This window comes from Heteronotia binoei, chromosome 17, assembly GCF_032191835.1.
Source record: "Heteronotia binoei isolate CCM8104 ecotype False Entrance Well chromosome 17, APGP_CSIRO_Hbin_v1, whole genome shotgun sequence".
Classification (NCBI taxonomy): Eukaryota; Metazoa; Chordata; class Lepidosauria; order Squamata; family Gekkonidae; genus Heteronotia; species Heteronotia binoei.
The window spans coordinates 52,176,037-52,188,718 of NC_083239.1; the positions used below are offsets into that span (position 1 = coordinate 52,176,037).

Here is a 12,682-nt window from a genome sequence, read left to right on the forward strand (position 1 = left end):
GGCTTCATCTGGGGTGGAATTCTAGCAGAAGCTCCTTTGCATATTAGGCCACACCCCCATGATGTGGCCAATCCTCCTGGAACTTAAAAAAAAAAAGCGCAAATTCTTGGAGGATAAGAACATAAGAGAAGCCATGTTGGATCAGGCCAGTGGCCCATCCAGTCCAACACTCTGTGTCACATAAGAACATAAGAGAAGCCATGTTGGATCAGGCCAGTGGCCCATCCAGTCCAACACTCTGTGTCACAGAAGAACATAAGAGAAGCCATGTTGAATCAGGCCAGTGGCCCATCCAGTCCAACACTCTGTGTCATATAAGAACATAAGCCATGTTGGATCAGGCCAATGGCCCATACAGTCCAGCACTCTGTGTCACACAATGGCCAATATGCACACACACACACACGCTGTGGCTAATAGCCACTGATGGACCTCTGCTCCATATTTTTATCTAACCCCCTCTTGAAGGATTGGCTACATGTGTGTGTGTGGGGGGGTGGCCTAATATGCAAAGGAATTCCTGCTACAAAAAAATGCCGTTTGTGAGCAAAAATTCAACTTCATGAGCGACAGACATTAAAGGGGTGAGCTGCTGCATAAATTAGTTTGCTGCGGGGCCGTTTTTCCTGAGCTAAGACAAAAATGTGTGAGCCGGAGCCACACAAATACGGACACCAAACCCTGTTACTGGGATTCATTCATTCAACGCACAAACCTTTGTGCGGATCAAGATATGCAGCCGTGCTTACCCGTCGCAGTAGAAAAGAGCAGGAATCCGGGAGCACCGTAAAAACTAACATTTTCAGCACGGGAAGAGCTTTCAATTTTATGAGTTTTTTAGAGATGCCCCTGGACTTTTGCTCTTTTCTGCCTCTTTGTTTTTGCCTCTGGATCGTGCAATTTTGAGCCCACCCGGCGGCACGAGGAGACAGATCCAGCCCAGGGGCTCCTGCTCGCTGAATGCAAAAGAAACTCCAGGTGCGCGAGAGAGAAACCAACAAGCAAAGGAGACCTGGGGTAATTATGTGGCTGTAAAATCCAAGAAAAGCCCCAGAGGTAACCCCAGACTTAAATACTTTACAACACTTCAAAGTATTAAACATGTATAACTGAGAACGATATGGAAAAGAGCAAAGCCCACTCTAACGAGGGAAGTTCTGCTTACAAATAATACAACAAAGTAATACAATATAACAGTGTGATAGCCAATACAAAAGCAGGTTGCTCTTGAGAAGTCAGTATCAAGCTGGTCCAAAAGTGTGGCTCAGCCAACAACGTTCTTCTCTTTGCTTAAAGAAGCAAAGCCGTACCAGTGATCGATAACATCTGGTTTTGGGTAGCCTTAAACTTCAAGCTTGCATAAATCACAGAGCAATGTCCCCATTCCTGAAATACATTCCAAAAGGGGGGCAAAAATGTATTCTAGCTGTTGGGACATCTATCGCCTCCCTCCGGATTGAAATATGATCCTTCTATCCCGAGGCTGAGCCTAGGCTAAGTTTGAGGCTACCCGAAACCGGATATTTTGGGCTGGCTTGATATTGACTTCTCAAGAACAACCTGCTTTTGTATTGATTATTGCACTGTGTTATATTCTATGACTTTGTTGCATGATTTGTAAGTAGAATTTCCCTTGTTAGAGTGGGCTTCGCTATTTCACATACTGTTCTCCGTTATACATTTAATACTTTAAAGTGTTGTTAAGTATTTAAGTCTGGTGTTACCCCTTCCCCCGGGTATTTTACAGCAAGAGAGAGGAAGCCTACTTACTCCCTGACATGAGGAAGACTCCGTTGGGATCCGCGGCCAGACAGGTGACGGCATCCAGGTGAGCCACCATGGAGTGCACAACTTTTCCTGAATGAGGAGGAGGAAGAGGAAGAAGAAGAAGAAGAAATTGGATTTATATTCCGCCCTCCACACCGAAGAGTCTCAGAGCGGCTCACAATCTCCTTTACCTTCCTCCCCCACAACAGACACCCTGTGAGGTAGATGAAGAGATTGGATTTATATCCCGCCCTCCACTCCGAAGAGTCTCAGAGCGGCTCACAATCTCCTTTCCCTTCCTCCCCCACAACAGACACCCTGTGAGGTAGATGAAGAGATTGGATTTATATCCCGCCCTCCACTCCGAAGAGTCTCAGAGCGGCTCACAATCTCCTTTCCCTCCCTCCCCCACAACAGACACCCTGTGAGGTAGATGAAGATATTGGATTTATATCCCGCCCTCCACTCCGAAGAGTCTCAGAGCGGCTCACAATCTCCTTTCCCTTCCTCCCCCACAACAGACACCCTGTGAGGTAGATGAAGAGATTGGATTTATATCCCGCCCTCCACTCCGAAGAGTCTCAGAGCGGCTCACAATCTCCTTTCCCTTCCTCCCCCACAACAGACACCCTGTGAGGTAGATGAAGAGATTGGATTTATATCCCGCCCTCCACTCCGAAGAGTCTCAGAGCGGCTCACAATCTCCTTTCCCTCCCTCCCCCACAACAGACACCCTGTGAGGTAGATGAAGATATTGGATTTATATCCCGCCCTCCACTCCGAAGAGTCTCAGAGCGGCTCACAATCTCCTTTCCCTTCCTCCCCCACAACAGACACCCTGTGAGGTAGATGAAGAGATTGGATTTATATCCCGCCCTCCACTCCGAAGAGTCTCAGAGCGGCTCACAATCTCCTTTCCCTTCCTCCCCCACAACAGACACCCTGTGAGGTAGATGAAGAGATTGGATTTATATCCCGCCCTCCACTCCGAAGAGTCTCAGAGCGGCTCACAATCTCCTTTCCCTTCCTCCCCCACAACAGACACCCTGTGAGGTAGATGAAGAGATTGGATTTATATCCCGCCCTCCACTCCGAAGAGTCTCAGAGCGGCTCACAATCTCCTTTCCCTCCCTCCCCCACAACAGACACCCTGTGAGGTAGATGAAGAGATTGGATTTATATCCCGCCCTCCACTCCGAAGAGTCTCAGAGCGGCTCACAATCTCCTTTCCCTTCCTCCCCCACAACAGACACCCTGTGAGGTAGATGAAGATATTGGATTTATATCCCGCCCTCCACTCCGAAGAGTCTCAGAGCGGCTCACAATCTCCTTTCCCTTCCTCCCCCACAACAGACCCCCTGTGAGGTAGATGAAGATATTGGATTTATATCCCGCCCTCTACTCCGAAGAGTCTCAGATTGGCTCACAATCTCCTTTCCCTTCCTCCCCCACAACAGACACCCTGTGAGGTAGATGAAGATATTGGATTTATATCCCGCCCTCCACTCCGAAGAGTCTCAGAGCGGCTCACAATCTCCTTTACCTTCCTCCCCCACAACAGACACCCTGTGAGGTGGGTGGGGCTGAGAAGACTCTCACAGCAGCTGCCCTTTCAAGGACAACCTCTGCCAGAGCTATGGCTGACCCAAGGCCATGCCAGCAGGTGCAAGTGGAGGAGTGGGGAATCAAACCCGGTTCCCCAAGATAAGAGTCCGCAAACCACTACACCAAACTGAGTGGGGCTGAGAGAGCTCTTGCAGCAGCTGCCCTTTCAAGGACAATTTCCTGCGGGAGGTATGGCTGACCCAAGGCCATTCCAGCAGCTGCAGGTGGAGGAGTGGGGAATCAAACCCGGTTCTCCCAGATAAGAGTCCACACACTTCACCACTGCACCAAACTGAGTGGGGCTGAGAGAGCTCTTACAGCAGCTGCCCTTTCAAGGACAACTCCTGCGAGAGCTAAGGCTGACCCAAGACCATGCCAGCAGGTGCAAGTGGAGGAATGGGGAATCAAACCCAATTCTCCCAGATAAAGAGTCTGGCCACTTGACCACTACACCAAACTGGCTCTCCAGAGAGGATTTCAAACCCAAATCAAGTCACAACATTGAGGGCCGGAGCGGTGCAGTTGTTAGGACTGTCGGGTTAGTATCTGGGAGGCCCAGGTTCGAATCCCTGCTCTGCTGGGTGACCTTGGTCTTTCAAGACCCCCACGAGGGCAGGGATGTGGCAGGGACAGGGGGAGCAGCCTGGGGTGGCAAAACACCCAGGGCCACCCCCACCCCCGCACTGGTCCGTGGAAAAATTGTCTTCCACAAAACCGGTCCCTGGTGCCAAAAAGGTTGGGGGCCATTGGCCTAGAGCGCCACCTGTCCCCAGGGGCAGGCTCCTGCATGTACACAAAAGCCCCCCCTCAAAGCTGCCGCCGCCCAAAAACGTGGAGTGCCCTCAGGGCTGCCTTCACCGGCCTGGGAGCGGAAGGGTTAAGGATGCCACGGCGCAGGAGGAGGCGGGGGCAAGGTGCCCTGGCGGCCTCCTGATTGGCCCAGTCCCACCGGCACAGACAGGCCCTGTGGCCAATCGGGAGCCGCGCCTCATGCACCCTGCACACCAGAGCGGCGGTGAGCCCTGCCGACCGGCGGAGGCCGAGGCTGCCTTTTCTTCCCCCTGCTGGCAGCCACGGGCGGGGCCCACCAAGGCGGATGGGCCACCAGGTGAGGCAGGGGCACGACAGGCGGGCAAGACCCAGGGGCCCTGGCCTCACCTAGGGCGCCAAACAGTTGGCGCTGGCCGTGCCACGCCTGCGAGAGGAGCCCCGGGGTGACGCCCCTTTGCCCCACAGAAGAACGAGAGACCAGGTCACCCCCAGCTGCGCTCAGTTCCCGTCTCACCTGTCCGATTGTCCAAGAAGCGGATGCCTCGGTCATCGTGGGCCGTGATGGTGACCGGCTGCGTCGGGTGACTCACCACCTGGTTGATCTGGCTGGCCCCTGTTTGCGGGAGGGAGGAGGAGGAGGAGAGGCGTAAGAACCCAAGTCCTGGACGAGCCCATGTTTGCTGGAAGCCTGTTTTGTCTTCCCACGGAAGGCAGGGAGGGTGGCCTGGATCATAGTCCCTGATAACCAAGCAGCCACAGCAGTGGGGCTCTTCTCCCCACCGCTGGGGCTCAGAAAGGGGGGCTGCTATAGAACCCTCGGTTGGCTCCTCATCTTTAAAGACTCCGTTCACAATGCTGCAGTTCGTGGAGCTAACAAAGTAGAGCCTCTTCAGGCCCCGTCCCCAAAATCTCCAGGTACTTCCCAATCTGGAGCTAGCCGCCCTAAACATAAGCCTGTGCTCCTAAACTACAAGGGCACCCCCACCCAATAATCACTAGCTGGTGCTCATCTCTTACAGCCAGGGCAACAGAAAGCCAATAGAGACCGTTAGAGAACAGAATTACGCGGAACCAAGTCCTCTCTAGGAAACCAGACACTATTGCAGAGTACAGCAAATGCTCTCTTACATAAGAACATAAGAGAAGCCATGTTGGATCAGGCCAATGGCCCATCCAGTCCAACACTCTGTGTCACAGAAGAACAAGAGAAGCCCTGTTGGATCAGGCCAGTGGCCCATCCAGTCCCACACTCTGTGTCACATAAGAGAAGCCATGTTGGATCAGGCCAATGGCCCATCCAGCCCCACACTCTGTCTCACATAGGGGCCAAAAAAACAAAGTGCCATCAAGAGGTCCACCAGTGGGGCTAGAAGCCCTCCCACTGTTGCCCCCCCCCCCCCCAAAGCACAAGCAAACAGAGCATCAGTGCCCCAGACAGAGAGTTCCAACGATACGCTGTGGCTAATAGCCACTGATGGACCTCTGCTTCAAATTTTATCCAATCCCCTCTTGAAGCTGTCTATGCTTGCAGCCGCCACCACCTCCTGTGGCAGTGAATTCCACGTGTTAATCACCCTTTGGGTGAAGGACTTCCTTTTATCTGTTCTAACCAGACTGCTCAGCAATTTCATTGAATGCCCACAAGTTCTTGCATTTTGAGAAAGGGAGAAAAGGACTTCTTTCTCTACCTTCTCCATCCCATGTGTATCTTGCACAGACTATGAGTTCAGGAGAAGAGAACTCAGCCCTGAGCTACAGCCGCCTCCTCGCCCTCTTGTGTTCCGCTGCTCCCAAGGCCCGACTCACCACTGGCTGGTCTTGATTCCAAGGTCAGGATGGGGCAAGTGGCTTCCACGTCGTAGAGAATGGCGTCGCCCGTCTGGAAGGCAGCCACGGCGTGGGCGGGGTCGGTGCTGGAGAACGTGACCGAGGTCGGGGTTCCATGCACTGTGGGAGGAGACGGCAGAGGGAAGCATTTGGACCCTGGCTGCAGCCCGTCACCCAAGCGATGCCGCTCTCATGGTGGCAGGAAAGCGGGGCTTCGTGAGAGCCAGGGCGGTGTCACAGTTAAGAGAGCCAGACAAGGATCACGTTCAAATCCAGGCTTAATCTCAGCCCAGCCTACCTCGCAGGGTGGGCGTGAAGATGAAACGGATGAGAGAACGCTCCGTTTAAGCCGCTTTGGGGTCCCCCCCAATGAGGCGAGAGGCATGACGGTGCCCCCTGGCCGCTTCCAGGCTTCGGCGGTTGACTGCCCCTGAATTTGGAGGTTCTCCTTAGCCACTGTGGCCGGTGCTGGATTAAACCCTGCGGAGGCCCCTGGGCAGTCAAATTCTCGGGGGCCCCCTTGCAAATTATCTCAGAGTCCGAGCGCCTGCCCCACTGCCCATGACCCCCGCTGCAGCCTCAGGCCCCTTCTCAAAAGCCCCTTTGACTAAGCCGCAGGGGAAGAGGCGGAGAGAGGCAAACGTGGCAACGACGCCACCAGCAGCCGCACCAGGCAAGCTGGAAAGGCTGCAAGCAGGGGGGAAACTGGGGAGGGGGAGCCAGCCAGCGCCTACTTGGCCTAATTGTTAATCCGGCCCTGACTGTGGCTAGTAGCCGTCGACAGACCTCTCCTCCGTGACTGTGTCTAATCCCCTTTTAAAGCCACCCGGTTCTTGTGCCCAGGGCTTTTTTTGTAGCAGGAATGCGTTTGCATATTAGGCCGCACCTCCCTGATGTAGCCAATCCCCCAAGAGCTTACAAGGCTCTTGGTACAGGTTCTCCTATCAGCTCCAGGAGGATTGGCTACATCAGCGGGGTGTGTGGCCTAATAGGCCAAGGAGCTCCTGCTACAAAGAAAGCCCTGCTTGTAACTATTGCTACATCCTCTGACAAGAGAATTCCACATCTTAACCACTCGTTTCCTTTTGCCCCTCCTGACCTTACTGTCCATCATCTTTGCTGGATGCTGTCGAGTTCTAGTATTTGGGGAGAGGGAGAAACATTTCTCTTTGTTGGCTCTCTCCACCTCGTGCATAATTTTATAAATCTCTGTCACACAGAATCATAAAAGTTGGAAGGGACCTCCAGGGTCATCTAGTCCAACCCCCTGCACAATGCAGGAAACTCACAGATACCTCCCCCTAAATTCACAGGATCCTCATGTCAGATGGCCATCTAGCCTCTGTTTAAAAACCTCCAAGAAAGGAGAGCCCACCACCTCCCAAGGAGGAAGCCTGTTCCACTCTCTAACGGTCAGGAAGTTCTTCCTAATGTTGAGCTGGAAACTCTTTTGATTTAATTTCAACCCATTGGTTCTGGTCCTGCCTTCTGGGGTCACAGAAAACAATTCCACACCATCCTCTAGATGACAGCCCTTCAAGTACTTGAGATCCTATCACCTCTCAGCCGCCTCCTCTCCAGGCTATACATCCCCAGCTCCTTCAACCTTTCCTCATAGGACTTGGTCTCCAGACCCCTCCTCATCTTCGTCGCCCTCCTCTGGACCCGCTCCAGCTTGTCTATATCCTTCTTAAAATGTGGTGCCCAAAAGTGAACACAATTCTCCAAGTGAGGTCTTACCAGAGCAGAGTAAAGCGCTACCATCGCTTCACAGGATGTGGACACTACACTTCTGTTGATACAGCCCCAAATTGCATTTGCCTTTTTAGCCACTTTTGACTCATGTTCAGCGTATGGTCTACTAAGACCCCAAGATCCTTTTTGCACATCCTTTTCATACATTCCCACTTAGTTGTCTCTTTTCTAAGCTGAGTCCCAGACTCTTCAGCCTTTCTTCATAAAGAAGGTGCTTCAACCCTCTAATCACCTCAGTTGCCCTCTTCCTGTGCTTTTCAGTTTAGAGACGGACATACTGAGAACCCCTCTGTGGAGGGAATCAGGCTATTCTCCACACACAGCCTTAGAGAGAAGTCACCACTTCAGAAAGCATGTGCTCTCCCTCTACTGTTCATACCAAGAGCAACAGACAGGTAATGCCTTTTCTTAAAGTTAACCAAAATATCATAGAACAGCGAACGAGTTTTGGAGTAACACAGAACACTTCATCAGGAAGAGGGAGGGAGAGAGAGAGGGAGGGAGAGAGAGAGAGGGAGGGAGGTTGGGAGAGAGGGAGGGAGAGAGAGGAGGGAGAGAGAGGAAAGGAGAGAGAGGGAGAGGGAGGGAGGTTGGGAGAGAGGGAGGGAGAGAGAGAAGGAGGGAGAGAGAGGAAAGGAGAGAAAGAGAGAGGGAGGGAGAGAGGGAGGGAGGTTGGGAGAGAGGGAGGGAGAGAGAGGAGGGAGAGAGAGGAAAGGAGAGAGAGGGAGAGGGAGGGAGAGAGGGAGGGAGAGAGAGGAAAGGAGAGAGAGGGAGAGGGAGGGAGAGAGGGAGGGAGGTTGGGAGAGAGGGAGGGAGAGAGAGAAGGAGGGAGAGAGAGGGAGGGAGGTTGGGAGAGAGGGAGGGAGAGAGAGAAGGAGGGAGAGAGAGGAAAGGAGAGAAAGAGAGAGGGAGGGAGAGAGGGAGGGAGGTTGGGAGAGAGGGAGGGAGAGAGAGAAGGAGGGAGAGAGAGGAAAGGAGAGAAAGAGAGAGGGAGGGAGGTTGGGAGAGAGGGAGGAAGAGAGAGAAGGAGGGTGAGAGAGAGAGGGAGGGAGAGGGAGGGAGGGAGAGGGAGGGGGAGAGCCCCTGAGAAGATTGGGAAGGGCCCCCCTCCAGCCCCTGGACCAAACAGAGAAGGCTTCCGCAGCCTCACTCACCACTCCCCGTGCTGTAGGTGCTGAGGCAGGAGAAGCTGCTGCTGGGGTCCCAGACCCTAACAGTGCTGTCTGCCGAGCAGGACACCAGGCGATTCTTGGAGGGGCTGAAGGCCAGGCCCCAGACAGCGTCGGTGTGGCCGTTCAGGACCTTGCTGAGCACGCTCGGATCTACAACAGGAACAAACCAACACCTGCAAAATGAGCGCCGGCGGCTTGCAGCAATGTGCGTTTGTACCGTGAGAATGGGATGTGGCGGGTTCCATGCCACCAAGGGCTGCCAGCTTCCAGGTGTTCATGCAGCAGAAAAAAAGTCACACGGACAGGAGGTTTGAAAAAAAGCAATAGCTCCGTGTGTGAAGTACCTCTTAGCCAAGGATAAGTACACGTTTCCAATAAAGATACTGTCCCCAGTAAGTGTAGAAAAATCATTTTCTTTGCTGCTATCAAAAAGTCCATATGCCATGCATAATCATTTCGGATTAGCTCTCTGTATGCACAGGTAACTCAATTTCTTTTTCCAAGCACCATCAGCTTACAGGCATAACCGGTCTGGACTTCCCGTTTCGCATTATTGCTTTATCCAAGCTAGAAAATCACACCGCTGGATTGCTTCACTCTTCACATTCACTAATACACCTCATTTCACTTCACCGATGTTTGCGAATGTCTGCTTCCAGGGAGTGCCTGGAGGTCCCCCCCAGAATTACAACTGATTTCTAGGCAACAGAGATCAGTTCCCCTGGGGAGAAAAACAGCAGCTCCAGAGGTAGGCCTCTCTACGTTGGGAAAGGGAAGGAAAGGTCCCCTGTGCAATAACCAGTCGTTTCTGACTCTGGGGTGACGTCGCTTTCACGTTTTCACAGCAGTCTTTCTGCGGGGTGGTTTGCCATTGCCTTCCCCGGTCATTACGCTTTCCCCCCCAGCAAGCTGGGGACTCATTTGACCGACCTTGGAAGGATGGAAGGCTGAGTCAACCTCGGGCCAGCTACCTGAACCAGCTTCCGCCAGGCATCGAACGCAGGTCGTGAGCAGAGAGTTCAGGTCACAGGACTGCAGCCCTGCAAAACTCCCTCCCCAAACTCCGCCCCATAAGCCTCCAGGGATTTTTCATCTGAATCAGCAGCCCTATCACCACCTACAGCCACTCCTTTCATCTTCCTCTTCAAACCACTTACAAATCTGCCTTCCCTTTAGAAAGAAGCAACGTAAGAGAAGCCATGTTGGATCAGGCCAATGGCCCATCCAGTCCAACACTCTGTGTCACATAAGAACATAATCCATGCAACGGTCACCTCAAGGTTGGATTACTGTAATGCCCTCTACATGGGGCTGCCCCTGTGCCGAATCCGGAAGTTGCAGCTAGTGCAGAACGCCGCCGCCCGGTTGTTATTAGGGCTCCCTAGATGGGAGCACATTCAGCCGGGTCTCCGGGGACTGCACTGGCTGCCAATAATATATCGAGTTCGGTACAAGGTGCTGGTTATTACCTTTAAAGCCCTATATGGCCTAGGACCTGCTTACCTTAGGGACCGTCTCTCCCCATACGTTCCCTAGAAAGTACTGAGATCGGGTTCTCACAATCTCCTTACAATCCCCGGGCCAAAGGAGGCCCGTCTGAAGTCAACTAGGGACAGGGCTTTTTTAATCACAGCCCCTTGCTGGTGGAACCAGCTGCCAGAAAAGGTGAGGGCCTTGCGGAACCTTGGGCAGTTCCGCAGGGCCTGTAAGACCGTCCTCTTCCGGTTGGCATACAACTGACCAGCATCTGAATATCTGAATTTTAAGGAAGACTGTAGGATAGTACGCTGACAAATTGTGTTTATTTTTATAGTGTAAATTATTGTATTTTAATTCTTGATTTTATTGTTAGAATTTTGTGTTGTGAGCCGCCCTGAGCCCGCTTCGGTGGGGTAGGGCGGGATATAAATCGAATGAAATAAATGGATGGATGGATGGATGGATGGATGGATGGATGGATGGATGGATGGATGGATGGATGAAGCCATGTTGGATCAGGCCAATGGCCCATCCAGTCCAACACTTTTGCTGTGTTACACAGTGGCCAAAAAAACCAGGGGCCATCAGGAGGTCCATCAGTGGGGCCTGGACACTAGAAACCCTTCCACTGCCATGTAATCCAGAGGCAACATTTCATCCACTGCAGATGATACACCCTGGCCTAGATGAGCCAGGCAAGCCCAGTCTCATCAGATCTCAGAAGCTAGGCGGGGTCAGTTGGATGGGAGAACCGAGGAAGTCCAGGGTCACTGAACAGAGGCAGGCAGCGACGGCAAACCACCTCTAGAATCATAGAGTTGGAAGGGACCTCCAGGGTCACCTAATCCAACCCCCTGCACAATGCAAGAGACTCAGATACCTCCCCCTAAATTCAAAGGATCCTCACTGCTGTCAGATGGCCATCTAGCCTCTGTTTAAAAACCTCCGAGGAAAGAGAGCCCTCCACCTCCCGAGGAAGCCTGTTCCACTGAGGAACCGCTCTAACGGTCAGGAAGTTCTTCTTCATGTTGAGCCGGAAACTCTTTTGATTTAATTTCAACCCACTGGTTCTGGTCCTACCTTCCGCGGCCACAGAAAACAATTCCACCCCATCCTCTATAGGACAGCCCTTCAAGTACTTGAAGTGATCATATCACCTCTCAGCCGCCTCTTCTCCAGGCAAAACATCCCCAGCTCCTTCAACGTTTCCTCATAGGACTTGGTCTCCAGACCCCTCACCATCATCATCACCCTCCTCTGGACCCGTTCCAGCTTGTTTTTCTCATGGGTCAATATGTATAATTAATTTTAGAATCATAGTTGGAAGGGACCTCCAGGGTCACCTAGTCCGACCCCCTGCACCATGCGGAGACTCAGATACCTCCACCTAAATTCACAGGATCCTCACTGCTGTCAGATGGCCATCTAGCCTCTGTGTAAAAACCTCCAAGGAAGGAGAGCCCTCCACCTCCCAAGGAGGAAGCCTGTTCCACTGAGGAGCTGCTCTAACGGTCAGGAAGTTCTTCCTTATGTTGAGCAGGAAACTCTTTTGATTTAATTTCAACCCATTGGTTCTGGTCCTACCTTCTAGGACAGCAGAAAACAATCCCGCACCATCTTCTATAGGACAGCCCTTCAAGTACTTGAAGATGGGGATTGTATCACCTCTCAGCCCCCTCCTCTCCAGGCTAAACGTGCCCAGCTCCTTCACCTCAGAACGTCTCTTGCCTCGGAAACCCTCTGGGGGTGACGCAAGTCAGCTGCAACTTGCCGGCACGTTCTTTCCTCCACCCCCACCCCCCCTCGGGAAGGTGAGTTCCAGCTGCCATCGATCGCCCAGCCGTGTGGCCTACCATAACCGTCGTAGGGGTCCATGCCCAGATCCGGGATCCTCCAGCAATGGATCCTGGTGTCCGCTCCTCCGCTGTAACAGTGTTCGCTGTTGCATCCCATGGCGACTGAAAGCACCGGGCCCCTAACAAGGAACAGAAGAGAAGCCGTGTTGCCAATGGCCCATCCAGTTCAATTCTGTGTCCAGAGGCCGACGAGGGCAGGAGGACCCTTTTGCTTCTGTGCTCCAGAGGGGGTAGGGTTGCCAAGTCCAATTCAAGAAATATCTGGGGACTTTGGGGGTGGAGCCAGGAGACATTGGGGGGTGGAGCCGGGAACAAGGGTGTGACAAGCATAACTGAACTCCAAGGGAGTTCTGGCCATCACATTTAAAGGGACAGCACACCTTTTTAAATGTCTTCCTTCCATAGGAAATAATGAAGGATAGGGGCACCTTCTTTTGGGGCTCATAGAAT

General features: G+C 52.7%; 1 protein-coding gene across 1 annotated transcript in view; it reads right to left on the reverse strand.

Moving 5' to 3' along the window:
- LOC132586182 (striatin-4-like) overlaps positions 1 to 12,682 on the reverse strand; it is a 43,220-nt gene that overhangs the window by 1,630 nt on the left and 28,908 nt on the right. Inside the window, exons 12-16 of the mRNA XM_060258165.1 lie at positions 12,230 to 12,351; positions 8,880 to 9,047; positions 5,950 to 6,090; positions 4,658 to 4,756; positions 1,771 to 1,857 (exon numbers count right to left, since the gene is read on the reverse strand). Of these exons, the coding sequence (XP_060114148.1) occupies positions 1,771 to 1,857; positions 4,658 to 4,756; positions 5,950 to 6,090; positions 8,880 to 9,047; positions 12,230 to 12,351 (617 nt within the window). The remainder of the gene's footprint in view (positions 1 to 1,770; positions 1,858 to 4,657; positions 4,757 to 5,949; positions 6,091 to 8,879; positions 9,048 to 12,229; positions 12,352 to 12,682) is intronic.